This window comes from Chrysoperla carnea, chromosome X (assembly GCF_905475395.1).
Source record: "Chrysoperla carnea chromosome X, inChrCarn1.1, whole genome shotgun sequence".
Lineage (NCBI taxonomy): Eukaryota > Metazoa > Arthropoda > Insecta > Neuroptera > Chrysopidae > Chrysoperla > Chrysoperla carnea.
In genome coordinates, this window is record NC_058342.1 from 25,300,510 (window position 1) to 25,319,367 (window position 18,858).

An 18,858-nucleotide genomic window follows, 5' to 3' on the forward strand; every position below is an offset into this window, starting at 1 on the left:
AAACCTTTGTGATAGAATGTTTTGAATAGTTTTCCTGTTTTTGGGAGGTCAAAATCTATAAGAAAATGTAAAAAAATCCTATGTAGTTTTTTAGTCGCAGACCTATGTAATTTGAGCTGTACAAAAATTTCTGTGGGTATATTTGAAATTAACATGTCATAAGCACAGAAAAACCACCAAAAAATTCGCGGCAACAGGCAAAAATTAAAATTTTGTAAACTAGTGTTATCCTTTTGGTAAAATCGGTTAAAGTAAACAAATAAATTTTTTAAGAAAAAGTATATTTAGAAAAATCATAATCTCCACCACTTACAAATATTATACTCACAATTTTATCACATAATAATAAAATTTTTTTATGAAAAAAATTACAACGAATTTAATTGAAAAAAAATAAAATAAAAACTTAATGATGGGAATGAAAAACTTGAAAAATTTGCTCTTAGTAACTATTGTGTGTTCGAATGAAGTATTTTATTGTTTCTAATAACTAGTTTACAATTCCGTTTTCTTCGGTTTACTCTTTCTATCCCATCCATTTAATTCTTCTGTTGCATGCTCAGCAATATATTTAATAAAATCGTCTAATTCCCGTCCACCATCGTAACGTACTGGCGATGTTTTACTGTTCTTTGGTAACCAATATAATGTTGGGAAACCACGGACATCGAATAGTGGAGGTACATCGTTAGCTGTCGCATCAACTTTCACAATTTCAACATCTTCGTTCTTTAATTTTTCACCTAATTCATCGTAGATTGGTGTCAATTTTTTACAGTGTCCACACCATGGTGCATAGAATTCAACAAGTGTATCTTTGCCATTGTTCATGACAACTTCATCGAAGTTTTTACCAACGGCTACTTTTACTGGTCCACTGTTATCTTCTGGAATTGGTTCTGATTTTAAGAATGGTTCCAATTTACCGTCTTTCAAGTCTGTTAAGAATTTTTGGAAGTTTTCAATTCTGAAAAGGATAATTTTTTGAAATTAATATCCAGTCAAAACTTAGATCATCTAATACTAGATGGTCCCAATGTGTACAAAGTATGAACATTTTTGCTTCACAGAGAAGATTAACAAAGACAACAACACAATATTCAAAGAGCTGACAGAGAAACATAATAACAGAGCATGGTATCCAATGCGCATGATCGTATTGACGGAAGTCAGCTGCTTCAATAGTTACTGTTTGTTTATTAATTAATTCTGTGTTAAAGTTCTAGAAAATGATTAAATATTGTTTTATTTGCAAGGAATATTTTAAAGATGACATGTATCACAGGTTAGTAAAATTTAATTATTAATTTGCAATTATTATATGATAAATACGCGCCTTGATATTATATTACATATTAAGACATGCGCATTAATAATCATACTCTCATTTATTATCCTTCTCAATCTTCTTTGAAAAGGTTTTCTCACTCTGTTGCCAACTTCAGTTAGTATATTTTCAAAGAATCAAAACCGGAAACCGGTTATAACCACAAAACGGATTTACAATAATGGTCTTTATATCCGATATTCGATAAAAGCGATAAGTACATTTAAAGTTGTTATGAAGAAAATGCTGGCAGTGTTTTGGTCTAGAAATTTTCGATTTCTTTGTGTGCATAATTTTAAAAGTCAGATCCTTAACAGTATGTCCTTAAACGGATTTTTCAAAATTCGAATTGTTTTCGGAGATACAGCAGATTTTCTGGTAACAAAGTTTGAATTGATCGCTCTGTACTGGTAAATTCTGTTGCTCCAAAAGAAGGCAAAACAGTTCGGTTAGCAGGTATAACGTTGTAAGACATTGCATACGAAGTAGAAGGCTCTGTATATTGATCTGGGATTGCCGATAAACCAAAGTGAGTAAGTAATATTATGTCTACCAAACTTAAAACACGTTTTTTCTTGAAACTTAATTTTTTGAGAAAAAAAAACATGTCTTCCACTTTTAGAATTCCATAGCTAACAAACAAATGAAACTTTTACAATTTCGTTATGTCTGCCCCCAGTGACCTATTCGGTTCTGAGGAAATGGACATCATTGGACAAGTTTTTAAAAATCAAATAAAAAGTCTTCAATGACTTCTCCTTGCAAGAACTATTTCAAGGATTTAATCCTCTAAAGTTAAAAATTATTAAATTATAAAGGTTTTATTTTTCCCATTTGGCAACGGAACCCTAAAAAGTAGTATACTCCCTTGAAGGGACCGTAGCACGGCAAACATATTGAATATGTGCTCTTAAGTTCACGTAAGAGTTCGAAACCTGCAATATAAGCCCTAAATAAGTTATAATGAATTGGCTTTCTTCGCCTTTCTTAGGTTCACATTATATAGAATAATGAAAGGCGTTTTGGGTAAATGAAAGCTTCCGTTGAAAATTTGAGATACTTATTGTAAAAATTGAATGTAACAACATTTCTCTTTACGAAAGTTTTGATAAACAAGAAGCTCTCTATCAGAGGGCCTGAAAAATTTATAATTCTGAAGGAATAAAATAAAAGAAGTTTCCGACAAGGATAATGTTGTTAGACAAAATCTCTCAAATTTCTAGATATTCGAAAATGAAGGTCAAATATTGTGCCTGGTCCTATATCTAGAGATTAAATTTTGATGTAATTTAATGAAGTGTTATTAGCTACATTTCAAAAAAATCGGTTCAGTTTGTAGAGATACAAGAAAAAAAACCGAATTTGTCGGGGATTTTTTAAATTTTACTTGGTTATGTATTAATTATGCATTTCGATACCTCGAAAAATGGTTGTGGGTCGTGTAACAGAATTCTAGAAGTAACATAATTGAACATAAATAATACTTACGAGAATTCATCAGACATGCTGAATTTTTGTTTCTTTGCGTTACGTGCAAATACTAATGGCTTTTCTCCTTTAACAAAATCTACACCAAATTCATTTAATTCATGTTGGAAATCATCTTTGGAGCTGATTGCAAAACTAAAATCGTCTGCAAATTCTTTGGCAACCTTTAAGATACGATTACGCCAATAATTTGTGCCTTTTGGATTCTTGACATAATCGACGGCGTAGTATGCAACGACTAATGGTTCTTTGAAATCTTTAGCAGAGTCACGGGTTCGTACACCAACTAAGCCATGACTGAAATAAATAAGATTTTTTATGAAAATTTCGATCTTGGCGAATTCTTTTCTTATTTGACTTACGTATTGGCAGCAATCCATGCTTGAAGTGCATCTGCGTCTGGTTTGCCCTTGTAAGTAACTGAGCTTGGTTCGAATTTGTTGTGTAAAACTTTTGGTCGGAACAAAACAACGTTATCACTGTGAAAAAAACAAAATCGTTTTGTAAAAAGTTGCTTTAACATTTTATTCATCAGAGTGGCCATCGAATTTGTCTCATAAACTGTTCCAAAAAGAGTTGTCTCGGTGATTAAAACAAAAAAAAAGCGCTTTGTGGTTCTTTGCGCTCGCAATTGGATACAGCCTTCTAGTAAACTTGGCGTCCCGTTATGTGCTGCCCTTCCCAGAAAAATTTATCCTTTCCCCTTTTTCATTCTTTGTAAATCTACTTGGCACCTCCATATGGCGTCTTTTTCGAGCAAATTTAACTTTTTCTCTTCTGACCTTTCCCTGGAGTTTATAGGCAGTTGTGAATATAGAAACTTTCATTCTGCATATAACGGATTTGAATCATTTTTTACCAAAATAAAGCTGTTAACCACTTTTTTTACAAGATATTTGTAAGACAGTGTATTAATTCAACTTACCTAAGGTCTTGTTTGCTAAGAACTTCATCGCTTGAACTGTGTCCAAATATGGTACGTTCTCGTAATTTTTCAGCAACTTGCTTGAATGCAACTTGTAAATCGCTATCACTTTTGAAGAATCCAACCACAACGGGATCTGCTTTCTCTAAGAATTTCTCTAATTCTTGTACGGATTTTAATTCCTTTGAGCTAGGTCCAACTTGTGCTCGCATATATTTAACAATACCGTCTGCTTCACGTGGCCCATTATATTCTTGAGATAGTTTTCCGTTACGGAATATTTTTAATGTGGGATAACCACTCACAGAGTGTTGAGAACATGTATCTTTACCCGCTGCGGTACAATCAACTTTGGCGAGTACCACGGGAGGATCATTCTTTAATAATTCACCGGCAGCTTTTGCATACTCTGGTTTCAGTCTTTTACAATGTCCACACCTGAAAAAATTTTATTTTGTTTTTAATAAATCTAAATTTTTCTAAAAAACTTTTGCGTTTTCCAACTTTAAAGCAAAAAAAAACGGTGAATGAAATTATAATACGAAATTTTCTGAAACCGCAATAAATTTCCGATATCTTTTTTCGTGTTTGCATTATCGTGCTGGCAAACGAACGGACAGACAGAAATGGACTAATTAGGTGATTTTATAAACACGAACATACCAAAATTTTTTGTATCATCAAAATTTCAAAGCGTTACAAACTTAGGGACTAAAATTAGTATACCTTAACAAATATTACATATTTACAGGGTATAAAATTCACATATTTTTAAAAGCAGCATAGAAAAAATTTACTAAAATAAAACAATTTAGTTAAAATATTTGATAAAATCAAATTTGGTTTTACGAATTTCCGATCAAAACTTTTTCCATTTCCTGTAGTAATACATAACTTCAAAAATTTAACAACTGAAAAACGGTAAAATTAAATCTTTTTAAGTAATAAAAATTTGCCGGGTGAAATTAATAATTTAAAAATCATCAACGTTTTCCTAAAATTAAGATTTGAAAGTATAATTCCCGAAAATTCTATCATGGGTATGTTAGACAATGACCCGGCGTTTAATTGGAAAAAACAACCAATAAAATTACCAGGTATATTATGGCCTTGACGGAAAATTTAAACAAAACCGCGAAATGAAAATTTTTGGAAAATAAGTCTCTACATAAATTTACATGGAATCTGAATCAAATTGTAATATATTTTCTACAAGAAAATTTTTTTGTAAACGTGTCACAAAATTCGTCAGAAAACAACCATTATTACCATAAAAAGAGAATCCACAATTTTTGGGTGTGGACTTTTTGGATCTGAAATCGAAAAACGGGATGAAATAAAATAAATAATTACCATGGTGCGTAGAACATTACTAGGGCAGTTTCATGTTCACCAATTGAATCAAAATCACTGTCGCCTAATTCTAGAACGTCTTGTTCGCCGGCAAAACAAACCGCACTTAACGTTAAAAATACAAATGTCTTAAATAAAATCATAATTATATTTTATAATTAGACTTAAAAAAAGTTTTTAAATGAATTAAATGAAAAAAAGAAATGTTAGCACGTTGATTTAATCACTTTCGTGCCGTGATTTCTTCTTCAAACACCGAATTTACTAATTATGAAAATTTTTTTAAGACAATGTACCTAATACACTAACACGTCTCCATATGAACACGTCCAAGACTGCGTTGTCGTTCTCTGATTGGTGGAATTTTATATGGTATCAAAGTTGTTTATTATTTGCGCATATTTATATTTTAAGTACGTTCAGCAAGTTTGACAGCTGTCAGGCCTAATAAAAACATAGCAGAAGTTTTATTATACAGTGGAAAAAAAACGTGAGTATTTTCCTTGAAACGAAAGTATAGAATTATGTATTGAAGTATTGAATCGAAGGTAACGGAAAAGAGTAAGAATAAGGGGGCCTCATTAAAGCAATTTGTAAGTTCGTTAAATTTTCTATAGTAAAATTTTAGTCTCTTGCTACGTCCAGACGAAGTGACCTATGCTGAGCGGAAAGATAATACTGATACTTGATGTATCTTAAAGCAAAAATGAATGGGGTGCTGGTATCTGCACTTTTTTGGTAGGTTAACGCTTACCAAAATTATGTTTCCACGTCCTTAAAATATTTTAAACTATGTTTCCGTGTCATTACATACTTCAATTATAGTAAGCTACCTTTTACTATATTACTATAGAAAAATTTAAGAGTGGCCTAAAAACTGGACATTTCAATACCTCAATAAATAAAATCTTTCTAGTCGTTTGAGAGTTGCAAGACGACCATTGTCGGATTAACCCATGTCGAAAACCCTAGGTAATGTTTTTTTAGTCTTAATATATCACCCTTGCACCTTCTTGTGTTCTTCTCATGAAAATTATCCAGTTTTGCCAGTCTTCGTCAATTAGCTTGGTACCTTCTCGTACAAGTTTGTTTTTTCCCCTTTGCTAACCCGTCTTATTGTTAATCCGGCACTAGCGATGGCCAAGAATACTACAAATAATTTTTCAAAATGACATCACCACTATTTTAGAGACGGTTTTTCTAATTCAAAATAAGCATTAAAGTTCACATAAACTTATACTGTTTGTAAACCATATCTTTAGCCATTTATATTATATGAAGTAAGAAGAGTTCTTACGGAAGTTCTTATGTATAAAAAAAAGGGGGATTGTATATATCTATACATGAACCCTGCCGGTCAGACTCATCACTTGAAGTTGTACACATACAATACTAATCACACACAGTAACACATAAACCATGACACATCATAACACATAGTACAAATTCCCTTTTTGTTTTATACATAAGAACGTCCATAGAAACTCTTCTTACTTCATATATTTTAAATGGTTAACTAGATAACTTACAATCGGTATACTGCCTATACTGCCATCTTATGTATCTTAAAACAGGAATGCAATATCATAAATCGAGTCCTGGTATCAGCACTCACCGAGCACCTAAACGCAACTTATGTTTTCCATACCATTAAATACTCCAATTAAAACATACGAAATGATTCGATGAACGCAACCCAATTTAAAATTAATTTATTTAGGTATTTTGTTATTTTGTTGTTATCAAAATATAATAATTAGTAAAAAACATTAATTAAATAAAAGTAATTATGGCTGATAATTCAAAACAAGAACTAGATTGGTTTATCGATATAAGCGTTAAAAACAAGTAAGTAATTAAATTTAAAAAAAGGTGTCTACACAAAAAAAATACATGATGACATTTTTAGTGTTTTTTGTTTTTTTATCTAAAATTTAGGGATAATCGAGTCATTCCATCAATTGTATTGGATGCAAGTGACATTGACGGCCGTAATGAATGTTTTCACGTCAGTTTACAAAAGTTTCATGAATTACGATTTCAAGTTGCAACATTATTAAAAGAAATGCATAAAGTTGAGGAAAATATTCGTAATAAATAAGTTTTTTCTTGAAATATTTTGTCTTTTATTTTTGTACATTCATCTTTAAATATATTTTTTTTTGTAAATTTTTGTGGAGATAAATAAAATGGGAAGTTATTATTTTGTAATTGTTAATCAAAATGATTCACCAATTTTTGAAACGGAATTTATTAACTTAAAAGAAGCTAAGGTAAGATTTTATAATTGTTTTTATTTTGTTTTGATCTACGTCAAAAATTTTATATCGAGTAAGTTGCAATAAAAACATATCGAGTAAATTTAAATTTGTGAAAAACTGATGTCAGTGTTTTCATTTTTGAAGATTTCAACACTTTAAAAGCGAAATTGTTTTTCGAATTTGGCATTTTGTCCTACTTTATGGGCGTAAGTCGAAAAAATACTGGTTCTCATAGTTAGAGTGCTGTCCATATGATTTACTGATGGTCATGATGGTCTGCTGAAACTTAATATGATAGTAGATAATGGCCCGAGTCGCCCTGGAAGGTTCCGCGAATTTCTACGTGGAATATTCGCCTTCAGGTGGGGGTTTGAAAAATTGTTACTAATTAATGGTTCTGGAAACTGTCTGCTTGTTTGATAATTCATTAGATGTGATTCTAAACAGTCATCTTGCAAAATTTGATCCCAGCAAGTGGTCCCAATCCGGAGTTATGTCGAAAAATCGACATTTTTTATTTTCTCGGCATAGCTCCGTATTGTAACCACTTGCTGAGCTCAAACTTTGCAGAATGGCTGTTAAGAATCACATCTTATTAATTATCATACAAGCAGACAATTTCTAGCACCATCACAAAGTGGCAGCTTTTTAAACTCCCCCTGGGGGAAATATTCGACGAAGAAATTTGCGGATCCTTACAGGGCGACTTAGGAAATTACCTACTATCATATTAAAGGCTCGGCAGACAGTAACCATGACCATCAGTAAATCATATGGCCAGCTCTCTAACTATCATGATTATGATTTTATTGAGTACACTGAGTCAAACATTTTCCCCCGCCTTCCATAAAAATCTACTGACACGGAGTCGATTCCTGGATCAAACTGTTTTTCCGGTTTTATTGCCTCTATTAAGGAGAGCACGACGTACTGAGACCTATCAAAACGTTTAATGAGCGATTTCGTTCTTTGACCGTAACATATGTAGACCATTAACGGCTAAAATTGAACAATTAGAAATAAAAGAAATGTTTTTTCAATTAAAATAATTTTTATTGATTTCAGAAAGAGGACCATCGTCATTTAAATCAATTCATTGCGCATGCTGCCTTAGATTTAGTGGATGAACATATGTGGAAGACAAATAGTATGTACCTGAAATCCGTGGATAAATTTAAACAATGGTTTGTCTCAGCATTTGTAACAGCAAGTCAAATGCGCTTCATAATGGTTCACGATACCCGAAACGAAGATGGTATTAAAAATTTCTTTCATGATATCTACGAGGCATACATCAAATACACGCTAAATCCATTTTACACCGTTAATTCGAAAATTAAATCGTCCTTGTTTGAGAAACGTGCTTCGCTATATGGTAAAAAATATTTAGTCAGTTAAAGTCCAATTTTAAACAACATCGATTAATGTTTAATTAAATTCAAGCGATTAAATTTTTGGTATTTTCTCACAATTTTTATTTTGGTGAATAGAAAAAAAATTATTCAAATCGTTTGTTATTTTAATACAGAATGTGTCAAAAGAAATGTATGTACATTCTTTTTTTTGTGTGTGTCTGTAACTCTTATAATTATTATGATACAGAAAAATTTTTTAATTCACAATAATATCGAATAATAATAATAAAACATTGAATTCATTGAAAACAACGTATCACCCGAACACGACTACGAAGTTCAAAAATTTATTTTAATTACATTGTGATGCATATTTTTCGAATTATTAATGTGCGAAAATTTCTAAATATACTTCTAAATTATTTTAACGTATTCGTAATATAGAAAATTATATACTCTAATTATCGACTCTAATAATTTCATAAAATAATTATACCATGTATATGAAATATACATAGTATATTAAGTTTAGTCCCAAGTTTGTAACGCTTAAAAATATTGGTGATACGAAAAAAATTTTGGTTGAGGTGTTCATAGAATCACCTAATTAGTCCATTTCCGTATGTCTGTCTGCCTGTTTGTCGTCTGTCATCACGATTACTCAAAAACGAAAAGAGATATCAAGCTGAAATTTTTATAGCGTGCTGAGGACGTAAAAAGTGCGGTCGAGTTCGTAAATGAGCAACATAGGTCAATTGGGTCTTTCATCTTGTAAACCGTTAGAGATAGAACAAATGTTTAAATGTAAAAAATGTTCCTTATAAAAAAATAAACAACTTTTGTTTGAAACATTTTCTTGTAAACATCACTGTTTACCCACGAAGGCGCTAATTAGGTGAAAATTTTGTAGTAGGTATTAATATGGGAATATCATTTATGTGTGTGGCTATTTAAGAGTGGAAATCTTTCTTTATTTACATAACGTCAAAAAACAAACGATTGCGTCATCAAAACTGTCTATGCATGGTATTTCAACAATTAACTCAGTCAATTGTTTGTTTTCACTTGTTTTATTATTATTATTTTATTATTAGACATTTTCCGACTGTAAAATTACATGTGTTCGATATATTTTGTTAATTATATAGTTCTTTATAAAGAAAAGATGGATGGAGAAAATTTGTTATATTATTTTAGTTAGTTTACAATTTGAAATTGTTAATAAAATTATTATTCTAAAATATTTGTTATTATTTTTTCAAAACTACCAGGTGTATCGTATGATGCACAGCATACCTCCTTTTCAAGTTACAGGTTTGAACGAAATAGAACAACTCTGGAAGCAGAATTTGATGAGATAACACCCGAAATCATCGTAGACTTAATTCTAAGTAATGGTAATCACTGGATGCGAGAGTGAAAAAAAAGGAAACAAAGGAAAACAGAGAGAAAATAAAGACTGGAGGGCTGTCATAGAGGCAGAGATTTATGTCCTTGTTTGAGCCCAGCACTCCGTGCGAAAACGCATTTCACATCCTTGCTAAAAAAAAAAAAATATTATTCTTTTTGTATACTTTATCAATCTTTTATATATAAATATATGCATGCAAAATTCTAACTTGAACTTAACTTCTACTTCTTCGAAGGTCGCTAACTCGCTTAACCTTCTCATACTATTATCATCCCCTTCAGCCCCGCTGTTTCCGAGAAAAAAATTTGTCAATTTCAAAACTTCAATTGCTTTTACCTAGAGAACGAGTAAAGATACAGGATCGAACTTTTACCTAAAATATTTATTTTTGAATTATCTTCAACTTTTCTTAATGTTACCATGGAAAATCAATAGTTTTTCCAAGAAATTCAAGAACCCGCCTTTTTTCCGGCGGACAGCTTCTGGTACGTTACTGCTACAAGATGAACTTCTTCAATGTCCTCCTCTGTATAAAAGTTATTTTTGATTTTTTTTAATCTTGTGACCCCCTCCGGAAAAAAATTCTAGAACCGCGTCTGTCTGTCAACACGATAACTCGAAAACGAAAAATGATATCAACCTGAAATTTTTACAGCGTGCTCAGGACATAAAAAGAGTTCGTAAATGGGCAACATAGGTCAAATGGGTCTTGAGTCCGTAGGACCCAATTTGTAAACCGTTAGAGATAGAACAAAAATTTAAATGTAAAAAATGTTCCTTTTAAAAAAATAAACAACTTTTGTTTGAAACATTTTTTCGTAAACATCACTGTTTATCCGTGAGAGCGCAAATTGTATGTATTATATGTGAATATTGGTTATATATGTGTGACATGTATGTATGTGTAATGTGACAGAGTAATCAACACTGTCTATACATGGTATTTCAACAATTAAGTCAGTCAATTGTTTGTTTTTATTTGTATTATAATACATATAGTTCGATTAAAATAACTGATTTTTAAATGGGTTTATTCAGTGTTATAGTCCAGTTAAACATTCATTCAGTATATAGTCCAGTTAAAATAAAACATACACAAATTTTAGGTAATTTTTTTGCCAAATGCCAACTTCCTTGATCAATTTTTGGTATTACATAAATACGTATTTCGATTACCAAGTAATCATCATCAGTATGAATTAGCTAATCGTAATTACTTTTATCGTGTATGTTACTCTTTGCTAATTTGGTGGCGGACTGCACATTGATATGGACGGACTACATATCACTAGTATGTAATATATTACTAACCTAACTTACCTGTTCCCCTGAACAATGCGTTATCCAAGAACATTTAAGGAAAAAAAGCGCATATCTGGGCGAGGTCTAAATCAATTCTGAAAATTTTAGGAGTGACGGGTGCCTGATTATTTAAATAAATAAATGAGTGCAAAAGGAGGCATATTTAACATTGGTCTTATGGGAAAACGGTGGATGGATTATATGTTTTCATAGATATCTTTTTTTTCGTATACATTCATAACAAAATTCAAGTTATAACAAAATTCATCATCAAAGTTGAAAATAAAAAGTTGTGGATGGATTCGTTTACTTCGTTCTCATCCAAGCGACGACAGTGTGATCAATTCTGCACCCCCATTAATTATAATTGTTCACACTGCCGCTGCCTGAACTCGAACCCGCAACCTCTCAGTCAGTCGCCAAACGGTCAAAGACTAATGCCTTAGACCACTCGATCTCTGGGAAGTTAATAAACACTTTTCGATAGAAAATTTATGATAGGACTGTTTTAAAAATCAATAAAATTTCAATGAGTGAATATCGACCTTATACCGTCTCTTAGAACAAAGTGGGTGGGTTTTTGATAAAGAAAATAATTTATAAAACAAAAACATTTTTAATAAAATTTCATGTTTTTCATAATAATATGTGTGTGCGTTTCTTTATGTGATATCAAACCGCCATGCTGAGAAAATTGTTTATCGCAAATATCACAAGAATGTAGTTTTTCTTCACTATGTGTTCTTTTATGTTTAATCAAATTAAATCTATGTATAAATTTTATACCACAATCATCACAAGAAAATCGTTTTTCTCCAACATGAATTTTTTTATGTTCATCTAAAGTTCTTTTCTTATTAAATTTTTTATCACACATATCACAAGCGTAAGCAACATGAATGATTTTATGTTTAGCCAAATTATGTTTATATATAAATTTTTTATCGCAATTATCACAAGAAAATCGTTTTGCTCCAGTGTTAATTTTCTTATGCTTAGTTAAATGTATTTTTTGATTAAATTTTCTATCACACATGTCATAAACGAAATATTTCTCTCTCGTGTGAATTAATTTATGTTTAATTAAATTGTTTTTTAAAGTAAAACTTTTATCACAAACTTCACAAGCAAAACTTATTTTCGAATGAGTTTTTTTGTGTAAAATTAAACTGGCTAGCCGTCCGAATTTTCGATCACACATATCACAAGCAAATATTTTTTTACCCGTGTGAATTAATTTATGTTGATTTAAAACGTGTTTTAAAGCAAATTTTTGGCCACAAACTTCACAAGCAAAACGTCTTTCTTTCAAATGAGTTTTTTTATGTAAAATTAAACTGCTTAACTGTGTACACTTTTTATCACAAATATCACAAGCATGAAGTTTGTCACCGATATGAAGTTTTCTATGTTCGTTCAATTGACTTTTCTGTGTAAATTTTTTACCACAAGTCTCACAAAAGAGTGGTTTTTCTCCTGTGTGAGTTCTTTTATGATGTAGAATCATTTTGCTTTTAAGCGTAAATTTTCTATCACAAATATCACATGTGAACGAGCCCGAATTATGAATCTTTTGATGTTCGATTAAACTGTTTTGAAAAACGAATGTTTTGTCACAGATATCACATGAATATGGTTTTTTCCCAAAACCAATTCGTATTTTTTCAACTAAAACTGTTTCTTCAGGGATTTCTTCCTTTATTATCAATTCCGTGTGTAATAACCGTTCATTTTTTATATTTTCATCTTTAATTGATAAGTTTGGGGTTAGTTTTTGTTCAATTTCTGCGTATTCTCCGGTGATTTCTTACTTTATTATCAATTCCGTGTGGAATAACTGTTCATTTTTTATATTTTCATTTTTAATTGATAAATTTGAGGTTAGTTTTTCTTCAGTTTTTGCGTATTCTTCTTTGATTGATTCGTCTAAAACAGTTTCTTCAGTGATTTTTTCCTTTATTATCCATTTTGAATGTAATATCTGTCTATTTCTTATATTTTCATCTTTAATTGATAACTGTGGGGTTGGTTTTTCTTCAGTTTCAATGTGTTCTTGGATTATTGATTCAACTAAAACAGTTTCTTCAGGGATTTCTTCCTTTATTGTCAATTCCGTATGCAATATCTGTTCAATCTGTATATTTTTATCTTTAATTGATAAGTTTGGAGTTAAGTTTTCTTCAGTTTCTGCGTATTTTTCTTTGATTGATACAACATCTGTTAGATTTTTAGTTTCTTTAAATTCTTCTTTTATAAACACAGAATTATTTTCATCAGAAAAATAATGATTCGACATTGTTATTTTTTTAAGTTTATTTAATTTTCTTAATTACCTGTTTCTAATTATTTAGGTGCCTGATTATTTTTATTTCGAATAATTTTTTTAAACTGAAACTGCAACTTATTGAAAATTTTACATGGATTTTTTATCAAATTGACATTTTGACAATGCCATTATAATGCTGAATTCACACCAGCAAAGGTACGACGTACGAGCGACAAAGCGTTCGATTTAAAATCAAAATTACACAACGAATACTTTCATAGTTTTTTTTTCTGATAAAAACTTATAGAGGGTAACAGCAATTTGTACTGTTATTATTACGGAAATAATTAATGGAAATCACTTTTAATAATATTTATTAAAAGTGAAGTGGATTGTATAAACTCTTTAGAGCGTACACTCCAAGCACATGCTGAGATTATTTGATTCTAAAGGTCAGATGACACTACAAACTATTATTTAAAAATTATACTTTTTAGTATGTTTCGATAATATGATTCGATCAAACAAGACTCCTGAATGAACTAAATTTTCCAAGCCCTGGCAGACTAAAAATTTTTGTTCTATGGAGTTCCCAATGTATTTTTTATGTTTATTCATATTCCTTTTTTAGATTATTTCCGTTAAATTGTAATTTCAGTCTGAAAGATTTGAAAATATTAATAAAAAACAAATTTTTAAAACAAACTTGTAACAATTTTTATTTAATAATATAATTATATAAATTTATTCCATAAAGTTTTTAAATCAAACTTGTAACAATTATTATTTAACAATATAATTACATAAATTTATTCCATAAAGTTTTTAAATCAAACTTGTAACAATTTTTATTTAACTATATAATTACATAAATTTATTCCATAAACTTTTTAAATCAAACTTGTAACAATTTTTATTTAACAATATAATTATATAAATTTATTCCATAAACATTAAGATATTTTCTGATACGACGCACGTTAACGCATTAGATAATCATCTAACAAGAAATAAAGATTGAATTATGATACAGTTTTTGTTGATCGATCGTTTAACGCATTAATGAGAGTCGTATCGGCTAATTATATTAATTAACAAACAATTTTGAGTAAGATTTCGATAACATCGAATATAAAATTAAAGGTAATACAGTTTTTTTTTTTATAACAAATTTTATAACCTATTTCGTTTATAACAAATTTTATTTTATTAACATTAAATTTTTATCAAAGTTGACTTTCGTAAATTCAGGAATTAACTGAGCAAAAATTTTATTTTAAAATAAATGAATATGTTCTAAATCCAGAACCGAAGTACAACTTGTCAAAACATTGACTTCTTGAATCGATAAACTATTATTTTTGTCTTTGAGAAAAGTTTTTGGAGCGCTAGCTTGTCCAATGATGTACTTAAAATTATCTAAATATTGCGTACAATCGTTAAAATAAGATTTCAGTATTTTATGTTGATCATTTTTTAAATTTACTAATCGTAAATGAACATAAAGTTTAACAGCGATTGTAACATGAAAATTACTAAATATTGTTACATGAAAATTGAAATACACATATGCTTAAAGATTTCACAAGCTCTGGATTTGGAAAATGTTTTAATTTATTTGAATTTTTATCCATTTTTTTTAAATAAGTAATATTTATGGCCATTATTACGATAAGAAAATAAAATACTTTTATTTTTTTTTAGCAAATCATAAATAGTTTATCATAAATGTACAATTTGTTTGAATAATATCTAATTAAAGTTATACAAGCTCTTCTGACGAATATAATGGTTCAAAATGTAAATGAATTGAATCTCTTAATATGACAAGTTGTGGAAGATGCATAAAATAATGGATGTATATTATTTTGCCATTATCTAAGTGTAGATATAAAAGTATGGCTGGATCGTTTATTTCTATCTTAAAAGTTATTGAATTATTCAATTGGGATTCTAGTGAATGAGTAAATATATACGAATTCACTGAATGGGTTGGATGGAAAAATGGTACAGCGTATACTCGAAGTGTTTTTAAATTTTTATTATTAAATATCAATGCTAATAGTTCTGATTTACCACCAGTTGAGTTGAAAAAGTCACTTGTTGTGATCGCTAATTCCTTTAATGACTTTAGCGATCGTAGAAACGATAAAAATTCCATTGATGATCTCGAAACATCCAAATTCGATATCTCCAATTTTTCAACATCGTTTCTTTTGTCTAATGGAAAATTCTTCCAGAATTCAGTAACAACATCCATGCAATATTCATCCACTATTAATGATTTAATCAGGTATTTATTATATAAAAATGGTTTTATCCAATCAAAAACCATACTGAAATTTATGCGTGAGTGTAAATCCAAATTTTTTAGGATTTCTACATAAATTTCTGTAGGAAATTGATTCATTTTAATGAAATATGATATTTTTGATCTGTTTTCTTTTTTGAACAAATAAATATTTGACAAATACAATTACTTTTATTCAATTGTTTTAAATAAATTTAGAGAGTTAGGCAGGGAGGTATGGATGATTTGAAATAAAATCACCTAATTAGTCCATTTCCGTATGTCTGTCTGTCTGTCTGTCGTCTGTCATCACGATTACTTAAAAACGAAAAGAGATATCAAGCTGAAATTTTTATAGCGTGCTGAAGACGTTAAAAGTGAGGTCGAGTTCGTAAATGAGCAACATAGGTCAATTGGGTCTTTCATCTTGTAAACCGTTAAAGATAGAACAAAAGGTTAAATATAAAAAATGTTCCATATAAAAAATAAACAACTTTTGTTTGAAACAGTTTCTTGTGAATATCACTGTTTACCCACGAGGGCGCTAATTATATGCAAATTTTGTAGTATGTATTAATATGGGAATATCAGTTGTAGACGTTGTGAGAAGTTGTCCATACTCCTCTGAAGCATTGCACGTGGTACCGTTCGAATTTCTTGTGTTATTGTTTCACTCAGGGCTTCAAGTGTACGTGGTTTGTTTATGTATACATGTGCTTTTAGGTAGCCTCATAAAAAATAGTCACAAAGTGACAGGTTCGGTGACCGAGGAAGCCACTCCACATCTCCCGCAACGAAATGAGGTGTCCAAGGAAGGTCTGCCTCAAAAATTCCATAGCTGCTCTTGATGTATGGCATGTCAATTGTGGCAGAAAAACTCACGCAGCATCGTTAGGTAACGATCAGTATGGGACGGTTCGAAAAAGTAAGGGCCAATAATGAAGTTTCGACTAATGCCACACCAAACAATCAATTTGTCGCTGTGTAGAGGTTTTTTATGTAGTTGGCGTGGATTTTCCGAAGCCCAATACCTAAAGTTCTGCTTGTTTACCAATCCTGACAAATGAAAATGGGCTTCGTCACTCATAATCAAATGGACAAAAACGGACAGCATTTAATTTTTTCCTCTTTAATTTTTATAATGGCAACACATTAACAAAATAAATTTTGAGTTTAAAAATGAGTGTGTAACTGTTATTTGAAATCATCCATACCTCCCTGCCTAACTCTGTATTTTCGGATTTTTGAAATTTATTTGTTTAAATAGTATCAAGATTGCTTAGGTCCAACCATTGCAGATTCAAAAAAATGTAAAGTGATATGTGATAAGTATTTTAAGTCAAAAAGGGAAAAAGTTCAGTGAAATCACGATGTTTTATGTAAAACTTGTTGTGATATCAAAATTTGACATTCAATGTATGTGTTTTTGATAAATGCCCCTATTTTCAATGTATATTTTTTTGATAAATGTCCCAATATTTTTTTTTGATAAATATATTTTTTTAATAAATATTCCTAGCTGATCTAAGAAATAACACCAGATGTTGGCACGCTTCTCATTGTACGGAAAGATAAGCTAAAAATGTATAGTGATACTTATCACGTATCATTTTACATTTTTTCTTACGAATCTTCAATGGTTGGACCTAAGCAATTACCTCATTTGTCGGCATGCTTAAAATCGTTTGACACTCAGTCTATATAACTCTAAAGTCAATGGGTTCAGACGATAACGACATCTTAACTAATTTTTTATTCAAACCATTACGAGTGCTGGAACCGTATCAACCGAGATGCTGTGTTTTTTTTGTAGGCCCCACTTCAACGGCCTGTAATTCGAAGAACTTTTAATTTTTTTTACAATTTCCATTTTGTATTTTTAAAATGTCAATAAATATCATATGAAAAAATGGCTACATAAATGTTCGACATTTTTGGTTTTTTCGGCATAGCTCCGTATTGGAACCACTTGCTGGACTCAAACTTTGCAGAATGACTGTTAAGAATCACATCTAATTAATTATCAAACAAGCAGACAATTTCTAGTACCACCACATAGTGACAGCTTTTTAAACTCCCCCTGGGGAGAATATTCGACGTAGAAATTCTAGGATCCTTACAGAGCGATTTGGGGCATTACCTACTATGATATGAAAGGCTCAGCAAACAGTAACCATGACCATCTTTAAATCATATGGCCAGCTCTCTTAACTATAACTAAAAATCTAAAAATAATATTATTTTTAATGCATATTAATCAAAGGAATTTTATTTAAAAAAAAAATTACAATTCGAAAAACAATTTAATTTTTCTACAACAGACTGCAATTGTTTTGCCATTAATTTATAAGAAAGTACAACAAAATTAAGTAAAATATCATGGCAATAAAGAAAAAATTAATGCATTTTTGAAATTTTTCACAGTTGTTTTTATTAGGTTGTAAAAACTTCGTAAAAAAAAAGTCGATCTCTCAGTGGCGTACCTAACCCCCTTTTTTGGAGGTAGTTAGGGGTAACTATGCATCAAATAAAAAAAAGTTCAATTAAAAATTCTAGCTGAAGTATTTGTGCACATTTTTGGTTCTTTTTCAACTTGCTAGCTTCAAAATTGATCGAGATATACAAATTTTAAAATGAAATTTTTTTGCTCATTCAAGTTAAAATGTAAAAGTTATATAAAAAAATTAACAACTTTAATTTGAATCATTCTTTCGTAAACATCATTGTTTACCCGTGAGGGCGCAACTTAGGAAAAAATTTTGGTGTCCACTTTCTCCAAACCTATAAAAAAAAGTGTGTTGATTTTGATGACTAGTTGAAGTTAACTTGAAAAAAATCAACACACTTTTTTATAGCTTTGGAGAAAATGGACACCAAAGT

The 18,858-nt window shown here is 30.3% G+C and overlaps 4 protein-coding genes across 4 annotated transcripts; 1 reads left to right on the top strand and 3 right to left on the bottom strand.

Moving 5' to 3' along the window:
• Positions 1–283: 283 nt before the first annotated feature.
• LOC123302509 (protein disulfide-isomerase A3) lies at positions 284–5,417 on the bottom strand. Its single transcript, XM_044885462.1, has 5 exons — positions 5,094–5,417; positions 3,741–4,178; positions 3,178–3,294; positions 2,816–3,112; positions 284–967 (listed from the first exon to the last, which is right to left on the bottom strand). Exons 1-5 carry the CDS (start codon positions 5,234–5,236, stop codon positions 496–498), a joined length of 1,467 nt encoding a protein of 488 aa, XP_044741397.1. The 5' UTR covers positions 5,237–5,417; the 3' UTR covers positions 284–495.
• Positions 5,418–7,230: 1,813 nt separating this feature from the next.
• Positions 7,231–9,075, top strand: LOC123302533 (probable trafficking protein particle complex subunit 2). Its single transcript, XM_044885504.1, has 2 exons — positions 7,231–7,366; positions 8,420–9,075. Exons 1-2 carry the CDS (start codon positions 7,283–7,285, stop codon positions 8,750–8,752), a joined length of 417 nt encoding a protein of 138 aa, XP_044741439.1. The 5' UTR covers positions 7,231–7,282; the 3' UTR covers positions 8,753–9,075.
• Positions 9,076–10,489: 1,414 nt separating this feature from the next.
• On the bottom strand, positions 10,490–13,788 carry LOC123303021 (zinc finger protein 595-like). Its single transcript, XM_044886115.1, has 3 exons — positions 13,756–13,788; positions 12,079–13,666; positions 10,490–10,493 (listed from the first exon to the last, which is right to left on the bottom strand). The coding sequence occupies exons 2-3, from the start codon at positions 12,927–12,929 to the stop codon at positions 10,490–10,492; spliced, it is 855 nt and encodes a 284-aa protein (XP_044742050.1). The 5' UTR covers positions 12,930–13,666; positions 13,756–13,788.
• Positions 13,230–14,117, bottom strand: LOC123303022. Its single transcript, XM_044886116.1, has 2 exons — positions 14,105–14,117; positions 13,230–13,639 (listed from the first exon to the last, which is right to left on the bottom strand). Exons 1-2 carry the CDS (start codon positions 14,115–14,117, stop codon positions 13,230–13,232), a joined length of 423 nt encoding a protein of 140 aa, XP_044742051.1.
• Positions 14,118–18,858: the final 4,741 nt, after the last annotated feature.